Genomic DNA, 12,191 nt, shown 5'->3' on the forward strand with positions numbered 1-12,191 from the left:
TGGCATGGCCAAACGGTGCTATAGGAACAGGAGACCCTCCCTCGACTGCACAGAGGTGCCTATACAGAGGGGAAACACACGCCTGCCTTCCCCAGCCGCTGTTCCCAGGCCTCCCCGCCGGGGGCTGAGCTGCTCCTGCCCGAGTCCCCAAGCAGGGCTCGAGGGCGCATCCTACCTACGACGTAGAGGATGGCGTCACGGTGTTTGATGTTGCAGCTGTTGCCAGCAATACACGTGTACCTCCCGGAGTCGTCCGTGGTGACGTCGTAGATCACCAAGGAGCCGTTGGGCATGATCTGGATCCTGTAATGACAGGCACCCGCAGGGCAGCACTTCGGGGGTGTCCCGTGTGCTAGGCGCCGCGCTAACCCCAGGCAAGGCCCTCCCGGGACACAGTGCGTGAGGCCAGAGCAGAGGGAAGCGGCAGGGGTCAAGGGCCAGTGTTCCTGTTGGGTCCGTGCAGCCAGGGACGGCAGGAGGGAGACCGTGGGAATTCTTTGTGATATTTTCTCAAAATAGCTCTGCTACCCCCATATTCCTCCAGGGGCCTCCTGGCCTGCACGGAGCTGGCAGCCACCCAGTCCTCTGCAAAGCACTTCCCCCCAACACAGCATGGCTCTGTGCAGAGCAAGTGCCCCTCCATGGCTTTCCAGCACGCTCCCAGAACGCCTGTGCATGCACCTGATCCAGCCGAACATCTGTCTCGGGCCTCGAATCCGTCAGCCCGGCAAGACCCCCCCGGCACTGCCCACTGCGACTGACCCCGCTGAGACGGGAGAGGTTCTCACCGCCGGCTGGGTGCTGAGAGGCATGCGCCCTGCACACCCCGCGGGAGAGGGCAGGGGCCCAGCAAAGGGCGTAACTGAGGTCTGTGCTGGGTCAGGCATGCAGGGCACTGGCGGCCCCCATCAGCGCTCTCCCCTCTGCCTCACTTCCCTGATCTGCTGCTGGTGAAAGGGGCCAGGAGGCAGAAAGTCTGAACTCAGGCACCACTCCTCAAGCCTCAGCCCTGCTCGGGGCCTCGCTCGCCCTGCCCACCCTGCGCTCAGCCCCTCTGCTGTAGCTGCCAGCGGTGACGCTGCCCTGTCAGATGTGGGCACCTGCCCTCGGGGAACCGGACCGAAGGCCTGTCTCCACTCAGCCCTGTAACTAGACTGGTCCAGTGCAGCCCCCGAGCAGTGCTGCGTGGGAAGGGCTGTACCTACCCCTGGAGAAGCCACCTTTCTCTGAGTCCTAGGGCATAACTACAGCTGGAGAACAGCACCTGATGGCCAGCTCTACTGGTACCAACACCGAGCACACAGCCCTCCTGAGCACACCGGCCTGGGCGGGTCTCCCCCGGGGACTCCAGTGGCCTCCCAGGCCTGCTGGGTGGTGGCCTTGCAAGGGAACGGACTCTCCTGCTCCCTGGAGATTCCCCACTCCTGAGCGCCTCAGTGGCTCAGCTGGTGAGCTCTGATGGAGCAGCGTTCTCAGTCATCACGGCCTGGGCCCAAGGTACCCTCCTCCATACCTGGGCCTTGCCTTAAAGCCTCAGCTCCTGGAGGCAGGGGATTCCCAGTCACAACTGTCACTCACAGAGCAGTGCAGGAAACTGCCCAATGACTAATATCCCCCCGTGGATTGGTCTGGTCTCCAGGTCTGGGGCCTGGCACAGGAGTGCAGAAGGCTGGGGATGGTGCCCCCAGCTGGCCCCCCAACACTGCTCCAGGATGGGTTGGAGGCAGCCAGCCTCACGCGTCACACGTGCCCAAGGCAGGAGAGCTCAGGTTCCAGCGGCAGGGGGGCAGAGAGATGGCTCCGTACCTGGGTGAGAGCTTGCTGGGATCTAAAATCCTCTCCTTCCCCTTCCACTGGATGTGTGGTACCGGGTCGCCCTCTGCCTGGCACCGCAACACGGCTGTGTGCCCCTGGTACACCGTCGTGGGCTCCGGCTCCAGCTTAAAGGTGATGTAAACTGAACACAGAGGTCACAGCTTCTCAGTGCCAATGCGAGCTCTTCTCCTACTGCCGCTCCCCACTCTCCCCCGCCAGGTCTACGCAGGCTCCCTGGACATCCCAGCTCCCGGGGGGGGACCCTCAAACCAGGAGGTAAGCACTCAGATGTCCCCCTTGTCCAGCACTACCAGGGGGACCTGTCCTGGGGCCGGCGAGGGGGAAGGTCAGAGCAGGGCCTGTGCGAGGGGTCAGCGTGGGGCAGGACAGCTCCCTGCCGGTGGCATTTTCCCAGTACCACAGGCTGCAGCGGGGGGCTGGCACAGCTGGGGGCGGGAGAGGGAGCTGCACAAACAGGACGGGGTTTTGGGGTGACTCGCGCCCTGACCCAGCGGCACATGGACGAACAGACGCTGCCAGCAGCTCAGCTGACTGGGAGGCCATGACTTGCAGCACCAGTAGGTGCGAAGGGCTCATGGTGCTGGGGATCCTGAGGCCAGAGCATGCTTCCTTCCTCAGGACGGATGTTTAAGGGGCGGTGCCCAGGAAATGCCCCTCTGGAGCAGGGACCGACCCAGGAGGAGCGCAGCACTCACCTGCCACCGTGAGCTGCACCGTGGCCCGGATCTCGCCCTGGGGGCTGTTGGAGGCGATGCAGGTGTAGTTACCAGCGTCACTCCGGCTCACCTTGCGGAAGTGCAGGGCGCCAGCGTTGAGGCTGACGTGAGCCGGCAGGCTGCTCCCATCTGGAGGGCAGAAACGGGGGTTACACTGCAGCCACACAAAGTAGCAGGAGGCTCTGGGCCCTGCGGGCTCCAGCGCTGTGCCCAGGACATGGGCAGCATGTATCCTGCAGCACGGCTGTGGCCTGGGCTCCCCCTTGCTGCGGCGCTCAAGAAGGGCACCGAGCTACACAGCCGGGCCAGAGGCCTTAGGCCAGAACGATCCCTGGTGCCGAGCCCAGCCCCCGCCACGCCAGGAAGTCAAGCCCCAGGCAGTCCAGAAATAGACCACGTCCCCCCCTCACCTGTTTTGAGCCATTGGATGGTGGGCTTCTCACGGCCAGTGGCCGAGCAGGACACGGTGACCTCCTTGTCGAATTCCATGCACTGCAGGGGCTGCGGGGGGGGCGTGAATTTCAGCTTCTCTGGAACAAACACAGACGGGGCAGTCAGCCCAGGGACCCCTGAGTGTAACTGATCCCACTGCCTACCCGCCCCAGCACCAGGGGCCGTGCCTGGAGACCCGTGCCGGGAGCGGGGGCCATGCCTAGAGACCCGCGCCAGCACCAAGGGAAGAGCCTGGAGACCCGCACTGGCATCGGGGGCCGTGCCTGGAGACCTGCACCGACCCCGGGGGTGCTGCTGCACACGTACACAGGGAGCAGGGGCCCCGCCCGGATACCCGGCCCTGCTGCACACTCACATAGGAGCAGGGCTCACGCTGGAAGAGCCAAGGACCCATGGAGGGAGAGGCCAAAGCAGCTGGTGTCCCAACCCAGGAGTGCAGCGCCTGCCCAAGCAGGGCGAGGAGGGGCACGGGGGGTCCCCGCAGCGGCACGCAGCCGCCCGGCCTACCCAGGACGTGCACGCGGGCATATCCCTCGATGCTCCCCGCCGGAGTGCTGCTCACACACTTATACACAGTCCCGTCGTACACCTCCACGTTGTTTATGCGCAGCGTCCCGTTCTCCGAGATCTCAAAGCGCGAGTCCTGCCCAACCAGAACAGCAGCATCAGTCCTGCTGCCCTCCCCTGCCCGGGCATGCTGCTGGCCCTGGGGAACTGGCCCTGCCCTGGCCCGCAGGCCCATTGCAGGGGCAGTCAGCGGCTGGCTCGGCCGCCCCTGAGGCTCTGCCACCTCCCCTGCCAGGGCTCAGGCTGGGACCTGGCCCACTGGAGCAGGCCAGGGAGGGGCTGCGGGGCAGGGGGTAGAGACTGGGGCTGAGGTGTGGGGCAGAGCCAGGGGAAGTGGCCTGGGGCCCAGGGAGCTGACAGTGGCAGGCGGGGGGAGACATGCAGGGGGTCCTAGCACTGGGCAAGGTTCATTTCAGTGTTCCATGGATTGCAGCTGCCCTGGACCGACGTGCAGCCCAGAGGCAGCAGGGAGAGCGCGGCTGGGAATGAGCCGGTCCCCAGGGCTGCCCGGCCGGTGGAAGAGCACGGGTGCTGGGAGCTGCGGCCGGGCTGGCTGGGGTTCACGCGTCACACTCACCTCGGAGATGGAGACGCCGTTGCGATACCAGGTGACAGTGGGTTTCAGGGAGGCCTTGCTGAGGCAGTGGAGATAGCCCGGCTTCCCCTCCTCCAGCTGGCTGTCCCTGGGCATCTCCACCCACCTGGGCACCGCTGGGGATGAGGGCACAGCGTTACCTGGGCTCCTGCCGTGCTTGCCTCAGCCACACCGGGCAGTGCCCCTGGCTGGCCTGGAGAGCTCGGGCACCCGCGGTACTGCACCACCCGCCCGCCCAGCGTGGACTGCTGGTGACGTGACGTTCGGGGCCACAGGAGCTCTGCTCTGTAATGTGGGGGTGGGGCAGAGGGCCTTTGGGAAAAGGCCCCACTTCCTCCCAGAGCCACGGGGACACCTGGGCACTGCCCCCGGGCTGGGGAGACCTGCCGGAGGCCACCCCAAAGACAACCAAGACAGCCTCCTCCCTGCTGCGTCTGGGGCGGTCTGCTGGGCGAGGCTCTGCTACGCAGCCTGCCCTCGTTCAGCCTTTGCTCCAGAGTCAGTGACCCACGGGGCATTGCCCGTCTGCCATCTCAACCCACCGCCCCTGCCCAGCACCCCGCACCCACCACCCCCTGCCCAGCCCCCCACAGCCCATCTCCAGAGCCCCCTGCCCAGCCCCCAGTGGAAAATGCTTACTGGCTACGGTGACACTGAGGTCTTGCTTCTTCTCCCCAGCCTTGTTTGCCGCGTGGCACACGTAGGTGCCAGCATCACTCCCGGTAACGCTGGTGAACACCAGCTCCTCGGCCTCCTGGTGCACCCTGCCACTAGCAGGTATCGGGAGGCCGTTCCTCTCCCACCAGACACGGGGCTGGGGCATGCCGCGGGGGGCGGGGCAGGCCACGCGCTGCTCCTGGCTCGCTATGAAAACCTTCGGGGAGAACGGCGCCATGTCCTCGATCTCTGAGAGAAAGCGGGGGAGAGGTGACTTACCCCCAGCCGTGCCCCGAGGCCCTGTGCCTTGCTGCCCCAGGCGCTGGGCCTCAGCGCAGATCCAGGCAGGGATCCAGGGAGCAGAGCAGAGCTCCTGGCCCTGGCTGGGCAGTGGGACAGGACTGCTCTCCCATGGCCGGGCAGCCCTGGAGAACGAACGGCTCATCCCCAACCACTGGACAGAGGCAGTGCTGCGCCCGCCTGGTTCAGAGTACGGCCAGGGCCACGCGAGTACCTGGCCAGCCACCCAGGGCCTTACCTGCCAGCCGCAGACTTGCCTCCAGGACGGTGGGTTTCCCTCTCTGCCCGTGGCCAATGCACCTGTAGATCCCCGTGCTGCGCGCTCTCACCTGGGTTATCAGCAGGGAGCCATTGGCAAACACCGTGATCCTGCACAAAGGGAGTGAGTGGCCGAGCATCAGCGAGGGGCTGAGACAGGAGGGACAGACGTGCAAAGCCGCAGCACGGCCCTGTCTAAGCAACACGCTCAGTGGCCACGCGCTCCCTCCCCGCATCCCCTCTGCTGGGCACTGGAACACGAAATACAGGGGCTGGGGGGCAGGCTCTCTTCCCCACCTGGGACAGGGGGCAGGCCTGGCTGCCCACCTCAGGAGGGCTGGAGGTGGCTCACAGCTGCTGCTGCCCCAGGATGTGCGCTGTGCAGGAGCATCTCTGATGGCTCAGGGGCTGCCGGCGGGGAATCCCGGGGGAGATGGTCCCGGACGCACAGGCCCCAGGCCTGCGAGGGGATCCTGAGGCAGGCAGTGTGGGTGCCCATCCTGAGCGGGCGCAGAGCAGGGCCCCATTTCGGGACGGTGCATGGCACTGGGGTTCGGGGCTGGCTCGGGGATGAAGGGAGAGCGCACCTTGAGTGAGTACCTGACCCTCAAGCTACTCGGTCCCTCATTGACACATTCAGCACCACCCAGTGAGGAAACCTGCTCGGCCCAAGCCCCGCCACACTGCTTTAGCCTTCCCCTCCACTGCCGTCTCCTCTGCCCTTCCTAGCCCCCGGGCTCCAGTGGGCTGTTGGTGTCACAGCTCGGACCTGGAGCCAGTGCCCCCAGGAGGTTTCCACCCCTCAGAGCCATGGGGCCGGGCTGGCTGCAGACAGCCCCACAGCGGCTACACTCAGCTCTGTTGGAGGCAAGAACCATCAGGTCTGTGAAATGCCAGCGGGGATTCTGGGCAAGCCCCCTGTGCCCCGGGCTGCAAAGATCGAGCCTGGGGTCTTCACAAATGGGAAATAACAGGGAATAAAACAAAACCCAAACTGAAACACAACGAAAACCTCGCCCTCTGGGCCAGGGCGACACTAGCTAAACTAACAGCGGCTAGGGCATAAGCAGTTGGCCAGGAGCAAGCCCGGATCATGAGCTAGCCCAGGCGAGGGTGCTGTAGTGCAAGGAGGACTGAAATGCTGATAGGTAACCACAGGATACCAGCTGATATCAGCCTTAGATCTCCCAGGTCCGGAACATCAGCAGACGTCTGACCACCACAATGCCACGGTAACTGACGTACATGCTAAGAAGCTTGAGGTAAAAGGCCTGGTAACCTGTGGGAGATGGGCACCCCAACATTAGTGGGGGGCAGAAGTTCAAATAAGGAAAAGGGGCTGAACCCCTACGGAATATGCAGTAGGCACAGGGGCGCCAGCGTCTCACACTGGGAAAGCTGATCCCAGCCTGTGTACCCTGGGAGACGGCAGGATGATGGTGAGGACAATGACTGACCCTGCGGGTTTTCGCACGGGGAACGGTGCGAGTACATGGCTGCTCAGACAGTCACTCTGTATTCGCTCTCTCTACCCCCCTTGCTGGGTGGGAGTTTTTGTGATTTTGCTATTGGTGTTACTAAAACTATTGCAAACTCAGAAGCCTTTTCCCAAAGGTGCAAGTCGGGATACCCAATTTAACAGCAATGCCAACACCACAGCCTGATCTGGGGCCTAGAACCCACCAGACAGTGCAAATCTGTCAGCTGGCGATTCTTAAGCAATCAATACCATTGATACCCAATCAAGGGATCAGGCACCAGCGCTGGCTGGGCACCCCCAGCCCAGGCCTGCCAGACCCAGCGTCACCGCAGTGCTCCACAAAACACACAGAGCTGTCGGCATGTGCCCAGCAGAGGGTGCTCGAGAACTTCCAGTGCCATTCCTAGGCTTTGGAGGGCGGGTCAGGCTTGTTGCCATGTGCTGCAAATGGCTCCCTCTTGCCCTCAGCTCTTCACTCCAGATGCTGGCACAGAGCAATGGCCAGGCACGTGTCTATTCAGTCACGGTGCGTGTGCTAAGTACCATTGAGCACGGCCACTCTGGGGCTGGCTGCCCATGTCCTCAGCTCTTGAATCAAGCGCTGAGATACCCCAGGCTTCCAGGTGATTCCCTGCCATCCCTGCCCCTCTCAAGCTGCCCCATAACCCAGCGTGCTGCCACATGACAGAAGAGAACCAGGCCAAGGGCCAGCAGCAACAGCCTGGGCCAGCTTGGGGGAGAGAGGGAACAGAGGGATCACGGTTCACAAGGCAGGTGCCCTAAGAACAGGGTGGGGATGGTAACAAGCCACACTGAGGCCTGGCCTGGCCTGGCATACCCGCAGGTTGGCAGTAGTTTAACTATAGGGGTGTTTTTAAACCAATGTCGTTAAGGCCGTGCAAAGCGCAGTGCGGACGCTCTGCCTGCAGGCAAAGAGTGACTTGGGTCAAGCCAGCTTCGACCGATTCCTTCCTGACCTGACCTAGCCAGCAATCAGACTGCTTTCCCTCATCCCGCCTCTCAACCGGGGAGACAAGCCCCCAGGCTGCTGCTCGCCTTCCAGGCCCTTGGCAAGTGACCGGCACAGACCGCGCCTCATGGGAATTGGGACCCGACCCAGAACGAGCCTGGCCCTTGGACTGGGGCTGGAAAGGGCAGGGAGGGCACCAGTATGGGAAGCGGGATTGATCCTCTCACACTCGCAGGGCTCGTGGCTCCTCCAGCCTTGCAGGTCTCAGGAGCACGCGATGAAATGGGAGACGGGTTTCCTTTCCTCTGCCAGTTTGGGTCCTCTCGCCCTCCCCAGCGCGGTGGGGGCGGGGGCACTTACCGTGTCTTGTTGGTGATGGGAGAGTTGTCCTCGAAGACCCACTCCTGCGTGGGAGGAGGCACTGCTGTGAACCGGCAGTGGAACATGGCCTCTTCATTCTTACTCACGATCAGGTCCTGTGGGATGATCACCGGGCGAGGGAAGCTCTCGTCTGGGAGGGGAGACCGCAGGAACATTAGGGTGGCTGGAGTCCCACCTCTCCCCCGAACGCCAGCTCAGCTCCAGCAAGACACAAGACGCAGGGAGGCCTGGCCAAGGGGCTGGCGGGAATCCCGCACAGGGCTGGGCTGCAGCATGCAAAGAGCCTGCCAGGACAGGGACCCTCGCGCCAGTAGGTGCTTATACTCCTGTCCCGGCACAAGCCCTGCCTCCTGGGGAGGCTGCCGGGTCCTCGCTTCTGGCTTTTTGGCTCCTAGCTCCCTTCGGGAATGCTGACCAGTCTGGAAAGCACAGCCAGAGCCACAAGCGTCAGTCTGCTGCCGCAGCCCAGCCCAGCCATGGGCAGGGCCAGCAGAGCTGGGGAGCCTTCCAAGAAGCCACGGAGAGGGGGCCTGTCCGACACAGCAGGGTCTGGCACCAAGCTGCTTGCTCCCTTCCCACATGGCAGAAATGTACCTTCACCCAACCTCCCTTCTGGGCATGCCATCCCTCTGCCAGCTACAGCCCCTCTGCAAGGACCAGCCAAGACTGGGAACAGGAGTGGTGGCTAAGGCCTTGTCTACACACACACACGGCGTATCGCTTCACCTGGACTGGGAGGGAGAAAGCACTCCAGCCCCTTGGGTGGATGCTGCTTTCACGCTGCCTACATTGGTGGACCCGGTACATGGCACCTTTATCCCGGTATAAGTGTGACTGCGCTGGGGCTGAAGGGGTTTAACACACGGATACAACGGCACCTGCTGCCCGATACAAGCACTGTGCGCAGAGCAGAGCGGGGCCGACAAACCCGCCAGCTCCCTGCTGGGGCCCTGGGGCCGTGCGGCAGGTATTTAGAAACATCACTGTCTGCGCCTGCCTCGGGGACGAGGCAGGGCTAAAATGTGGCCATGCAGGAGGGGTGCTTGCTCCAGTCCCTAGCTCAGGCAGGGCCCCTGTGAATGACAATTTCCCCTCCCTCCTGGGGGACGGAGGAAATCACACCAGCCTGACACTTCCCCAGCTGCGGCAGATCTGAGGTCACAGCCTCATTGATGTTCTGCAACATCAAAGACAAGGCAGTTGACACAGCACTGACCAGCCCTCTCCCTGGGCCCCCCAGCCTGTGGGGTGCGCCAGCAGCCCGGGAGGGCAGAGCGCCCCTTACCGATGATATTCAGTGTGAAGTTGTTGCTGCTGCACACCATGCCCACGGCGTTGCGAGCACAGCAGTAGTAGATGCCGTTGTCCTCGGGGCTGGCGCTCTTTAGGGTTAGTGTCCGCTCCTTATTGCTGATCCCGTAGCTGCTCCGGTCATCCAGGAGCTGGCTGCCATCCCGGAACCACTGGCCCGTTGGGCTAGGAGACAGACAGGCATGTCAGTGTGGTGGCCAGCAGCGGGCCTGAGAGCACATGCACTGAGGAAAGCAGCCGGGAAATGGCCCGCTCGGCTGACCCTTCGTTGCACCCCGCTGGCCTGGACACACGTAGACACAGCTCGGGAAGCCATGAGGCATGCAGCCGTTCCAATGACAGACAGTGACCCCGTTCAGCAACACCAAGCAGATCCAGGACCTCGGGCTCTAGGCCCGCCCTTACTGTGCTCCCGCCGTTTGCTCTCTCCCCCGATGCTTACTCCTGCCTCTCACCTTCCCCCTAGGCTTTGGTGGATCTTCACAGGAGAGACAGACAGAGAGAGAGAGAGAGCGAGCGCGCAGGTGAAAGGCGAGGCAGAGCCCAGCCCGGACGCTGGCGAAGCGAGAGTAGCTCCTTACCGCGGATGGCCGTCGATGTGGCAACGCAGCGTCACAGAGGTAGAGGGCTGGATCTCTGCCACGCTTGCTGGGTGCTTCAGGACAACGCCACCCGTTTCGAGCCCTGCAAAAAGAAAGGGAGTTTGACCATGCCTGGCCTGGGGGCTGCGCTGGGAACGTGGGGGAGGGGCAACCCTATCAGCCGCACCCAGAGGGCTCAGTCAAACCACGGGGGTCGCCCAGCTCATCACAGACCCATTCGAATTGGAAACTGTGCAAAGAGGGGCAACAAAAACCTTCAGGGGGATGGAACAGCTTCCGTCTGAGGAGAGATGAAAGGGACTGGGATGTCTCAGCTTGGAAAATAGAGGACTGAGGGGGACACACTAGCGGGCTATACAGTCACAACTGGTGGGGAGAAAGGGACTACGGAAGTGTAATTTATCCCATCCCATCACATAAGAACCAGGAGTCAACCAATGAAATTAATAGGCAGCAGGTTTAAAACAAACTGAAGGAAGTATTTCTTCACACAACGCACAGTCAACCTGTGGAACTCACTGCCAGGGGATATTGTGAAGGCCAAAAGTAGAACTAGGTTATAAAGGAATTGGATAAGGTCTTGCTAGACCATTGGGCTGACCCAGCATGGCCGTTCTGGTGTTCTGTAATGTTGACAGGGAGTGGCGCACAGGAGAAGGGTTTAAACATTGGGCCGAGGCCTGTGCTCAATGTCATCCAAGGGGACAAAAGTCCAGCATAGCCTGGAGCAAATACTCATAAGGAGAGTCAGCAAAAGATGGAGACAAGCACCCCAAGACAAACAGCCTGCTGGAGGTAAAGGAGTTGGGCTAAGGACTGGCGGAGCTCAGGGCCACTGACCAGCATCAGATTACTCCAGACACTGCACAGACTCCAGCTCGCAGCTCTCCATGCCGACATCACTGCGGGAGTGTTGCCAGGCTGGGGCATAGCTCCCCACCGAGCTGGCAGGTGGTCGGGGGTGGCCTGGCCTCACATGGTAACAGGGGAGCTCTTTTCTAATAGCCATGTCTGAAGGCTTGTGCCTGGTGTGGTGGAGGGAAGGCGGAGAGCAGGAGAAGGGTAACGCCCACAGGAAAGACCTATCCCAGCTCCCAGCCCATTCTCCGGGTGGTGGGCACTGCAGATCCCTGCCTAGGCTTTGGTCCAGTTTGGCAGCTCAAAGTGCCAAGGTCTCCCACCCACTCCTCCAGCCCATAGTCCCACAGCCTGGCACAGCTCCCAGCTAGAAATCGCCCCTCCTAACCTGGTCAGTCCCTCTGCTCCCACTTACCCACCGAGGAGTCAGACAGCACATCTGCTGGGTCTTGTAGGAACCACTCTGTGTACAGCCCAGCTCTTCACTCACTTTGACAGCTCCAAGGGAAGAACAACCTGGCCCCACCCCGTCCCACCCTGGCCACATCCCTGAGGACTCACTGGGTCACTGTGCCTCTCTGCGGAGGGGAGGGGTGACTGGGCCAGGCCTGGAGACCAGTGGCCGTGGTGCGTGCCGCTCCGCAGCATACATCAAAGGAAGGAGCCAGGCCGTTAGCAAGCTCTGGGAAAGCGGACACCAGCTGAGGGGATGTCTAGGCAAGGAAAAGGCAGCAGGAAGGAGGGCTGTACCCGCTCCCATGTGCCCACCCCAGGAGTCTGGGTCAGGAGGAGCGTGCCTGGGGCAGGCTCACTGGCCCTGCTCTCGTACTCACACTTGATGTTGAAAGATGCGTTGGCCGTTCGGGCCTCCTCTCCCGTGACCGTGCTCCTGGCCACGCACTGGAAGCCCCCGGCGTCCTGCTGCCGATCCACGGCGGTGAACTTCAGGTTGCTGCCCTCCTGGAAGCGGCGCTCGGTGTCCTGGATGAAGAGCCCATCGTGCAGCCACTCGAACTCCACGCCGCTCGGCTCCTCCACCTCACAGCGCAGGATGGCGCTGCGGCCCTGCAAGGCGTCCTGAGAGGACGGCTCCTCGGTGAAGAGGATCCGCGCCCGAGTGCCCACGGCTGAAAGGAAGGCAGGAAAGGAGGTCACCGGTGGGGCCAAGGGGTACCCTGGGGAAGGGGTGCAGCTCAGATGAAGCAAG

General features: G+C 62.6%; 1 protein-coding gene across 1 annotated transcript in view; it reads right to left on the reverse strand.

The window, feature by feature from the left end:
- The window catches only part of PTK7 (protein tyrosine kinase 7 (inactive)), a 96,049-nt gene that overhangs the window by 8,245 nt on the left and 75,613 nt on the right, over window positions 1-12,191 (reverse strand). Inside the window, exons 2-13 of the mRNA XM_073339839.1 lie at window positions 11,818-12,111; window positions 10,106-10,208; window positions 9,499-9,689; window positions 8,193-8,343; window positions 5,363-5,493; window positions 4,807-5,073; window positions 4,150-4,283; window positions 3,513-3,648; window positions 2,963-3,082; window positions 2,532-2,681; window positions 1,807-1,957; window positions 176-303 (exon numbers count right to left, since the gene is read on the reverse strand). Of these exons, the coding sequence (XP_073195940.1) occupies window positions 176-303; window positions 1,807-1,957; window positions 2,532-2,681; window positions 2,963-3,082; window positions 3,513-3,648; window positions 4,150-4,283; window positions 4,807-5,073; window positions 5,363-5,493; window positions 8,193-8,343; window positions 9,499-9,689; window positions 10,106-10,208; window positions 11,818-12,111 (1,956 nt within the window). The remainder of the gene's footprint in view (window positions 1-175; window positions 304-1,806; window positions 1,958-2,531; window positions 2,682-2,962; window positions 3,083-3,512; window positions 3,649-4,149; window positions 4,284-4,806; window positions 5,074-5,362; window positions 5,494-8,192; window positions 8,344-9,498; window positions 9,690-10,105; window positions 10,209-11,817; window positions 12,112-12,191) is intronic.

This window comes from Lepidochelys kempii, chromosome 3 (genome assembly GCF_965140265.1).
Source record: "Lepidochelys kempii isolate rLepKem1 chromosome 3, rLepKem1.hap2, whole genome shotgun sequence".
Taxonomy (NCBI): Eukaryota; Metazoa; Chordata; order Testudines; family Cheloniidae; genus Lepidochelys; species Lepidochelys kempii.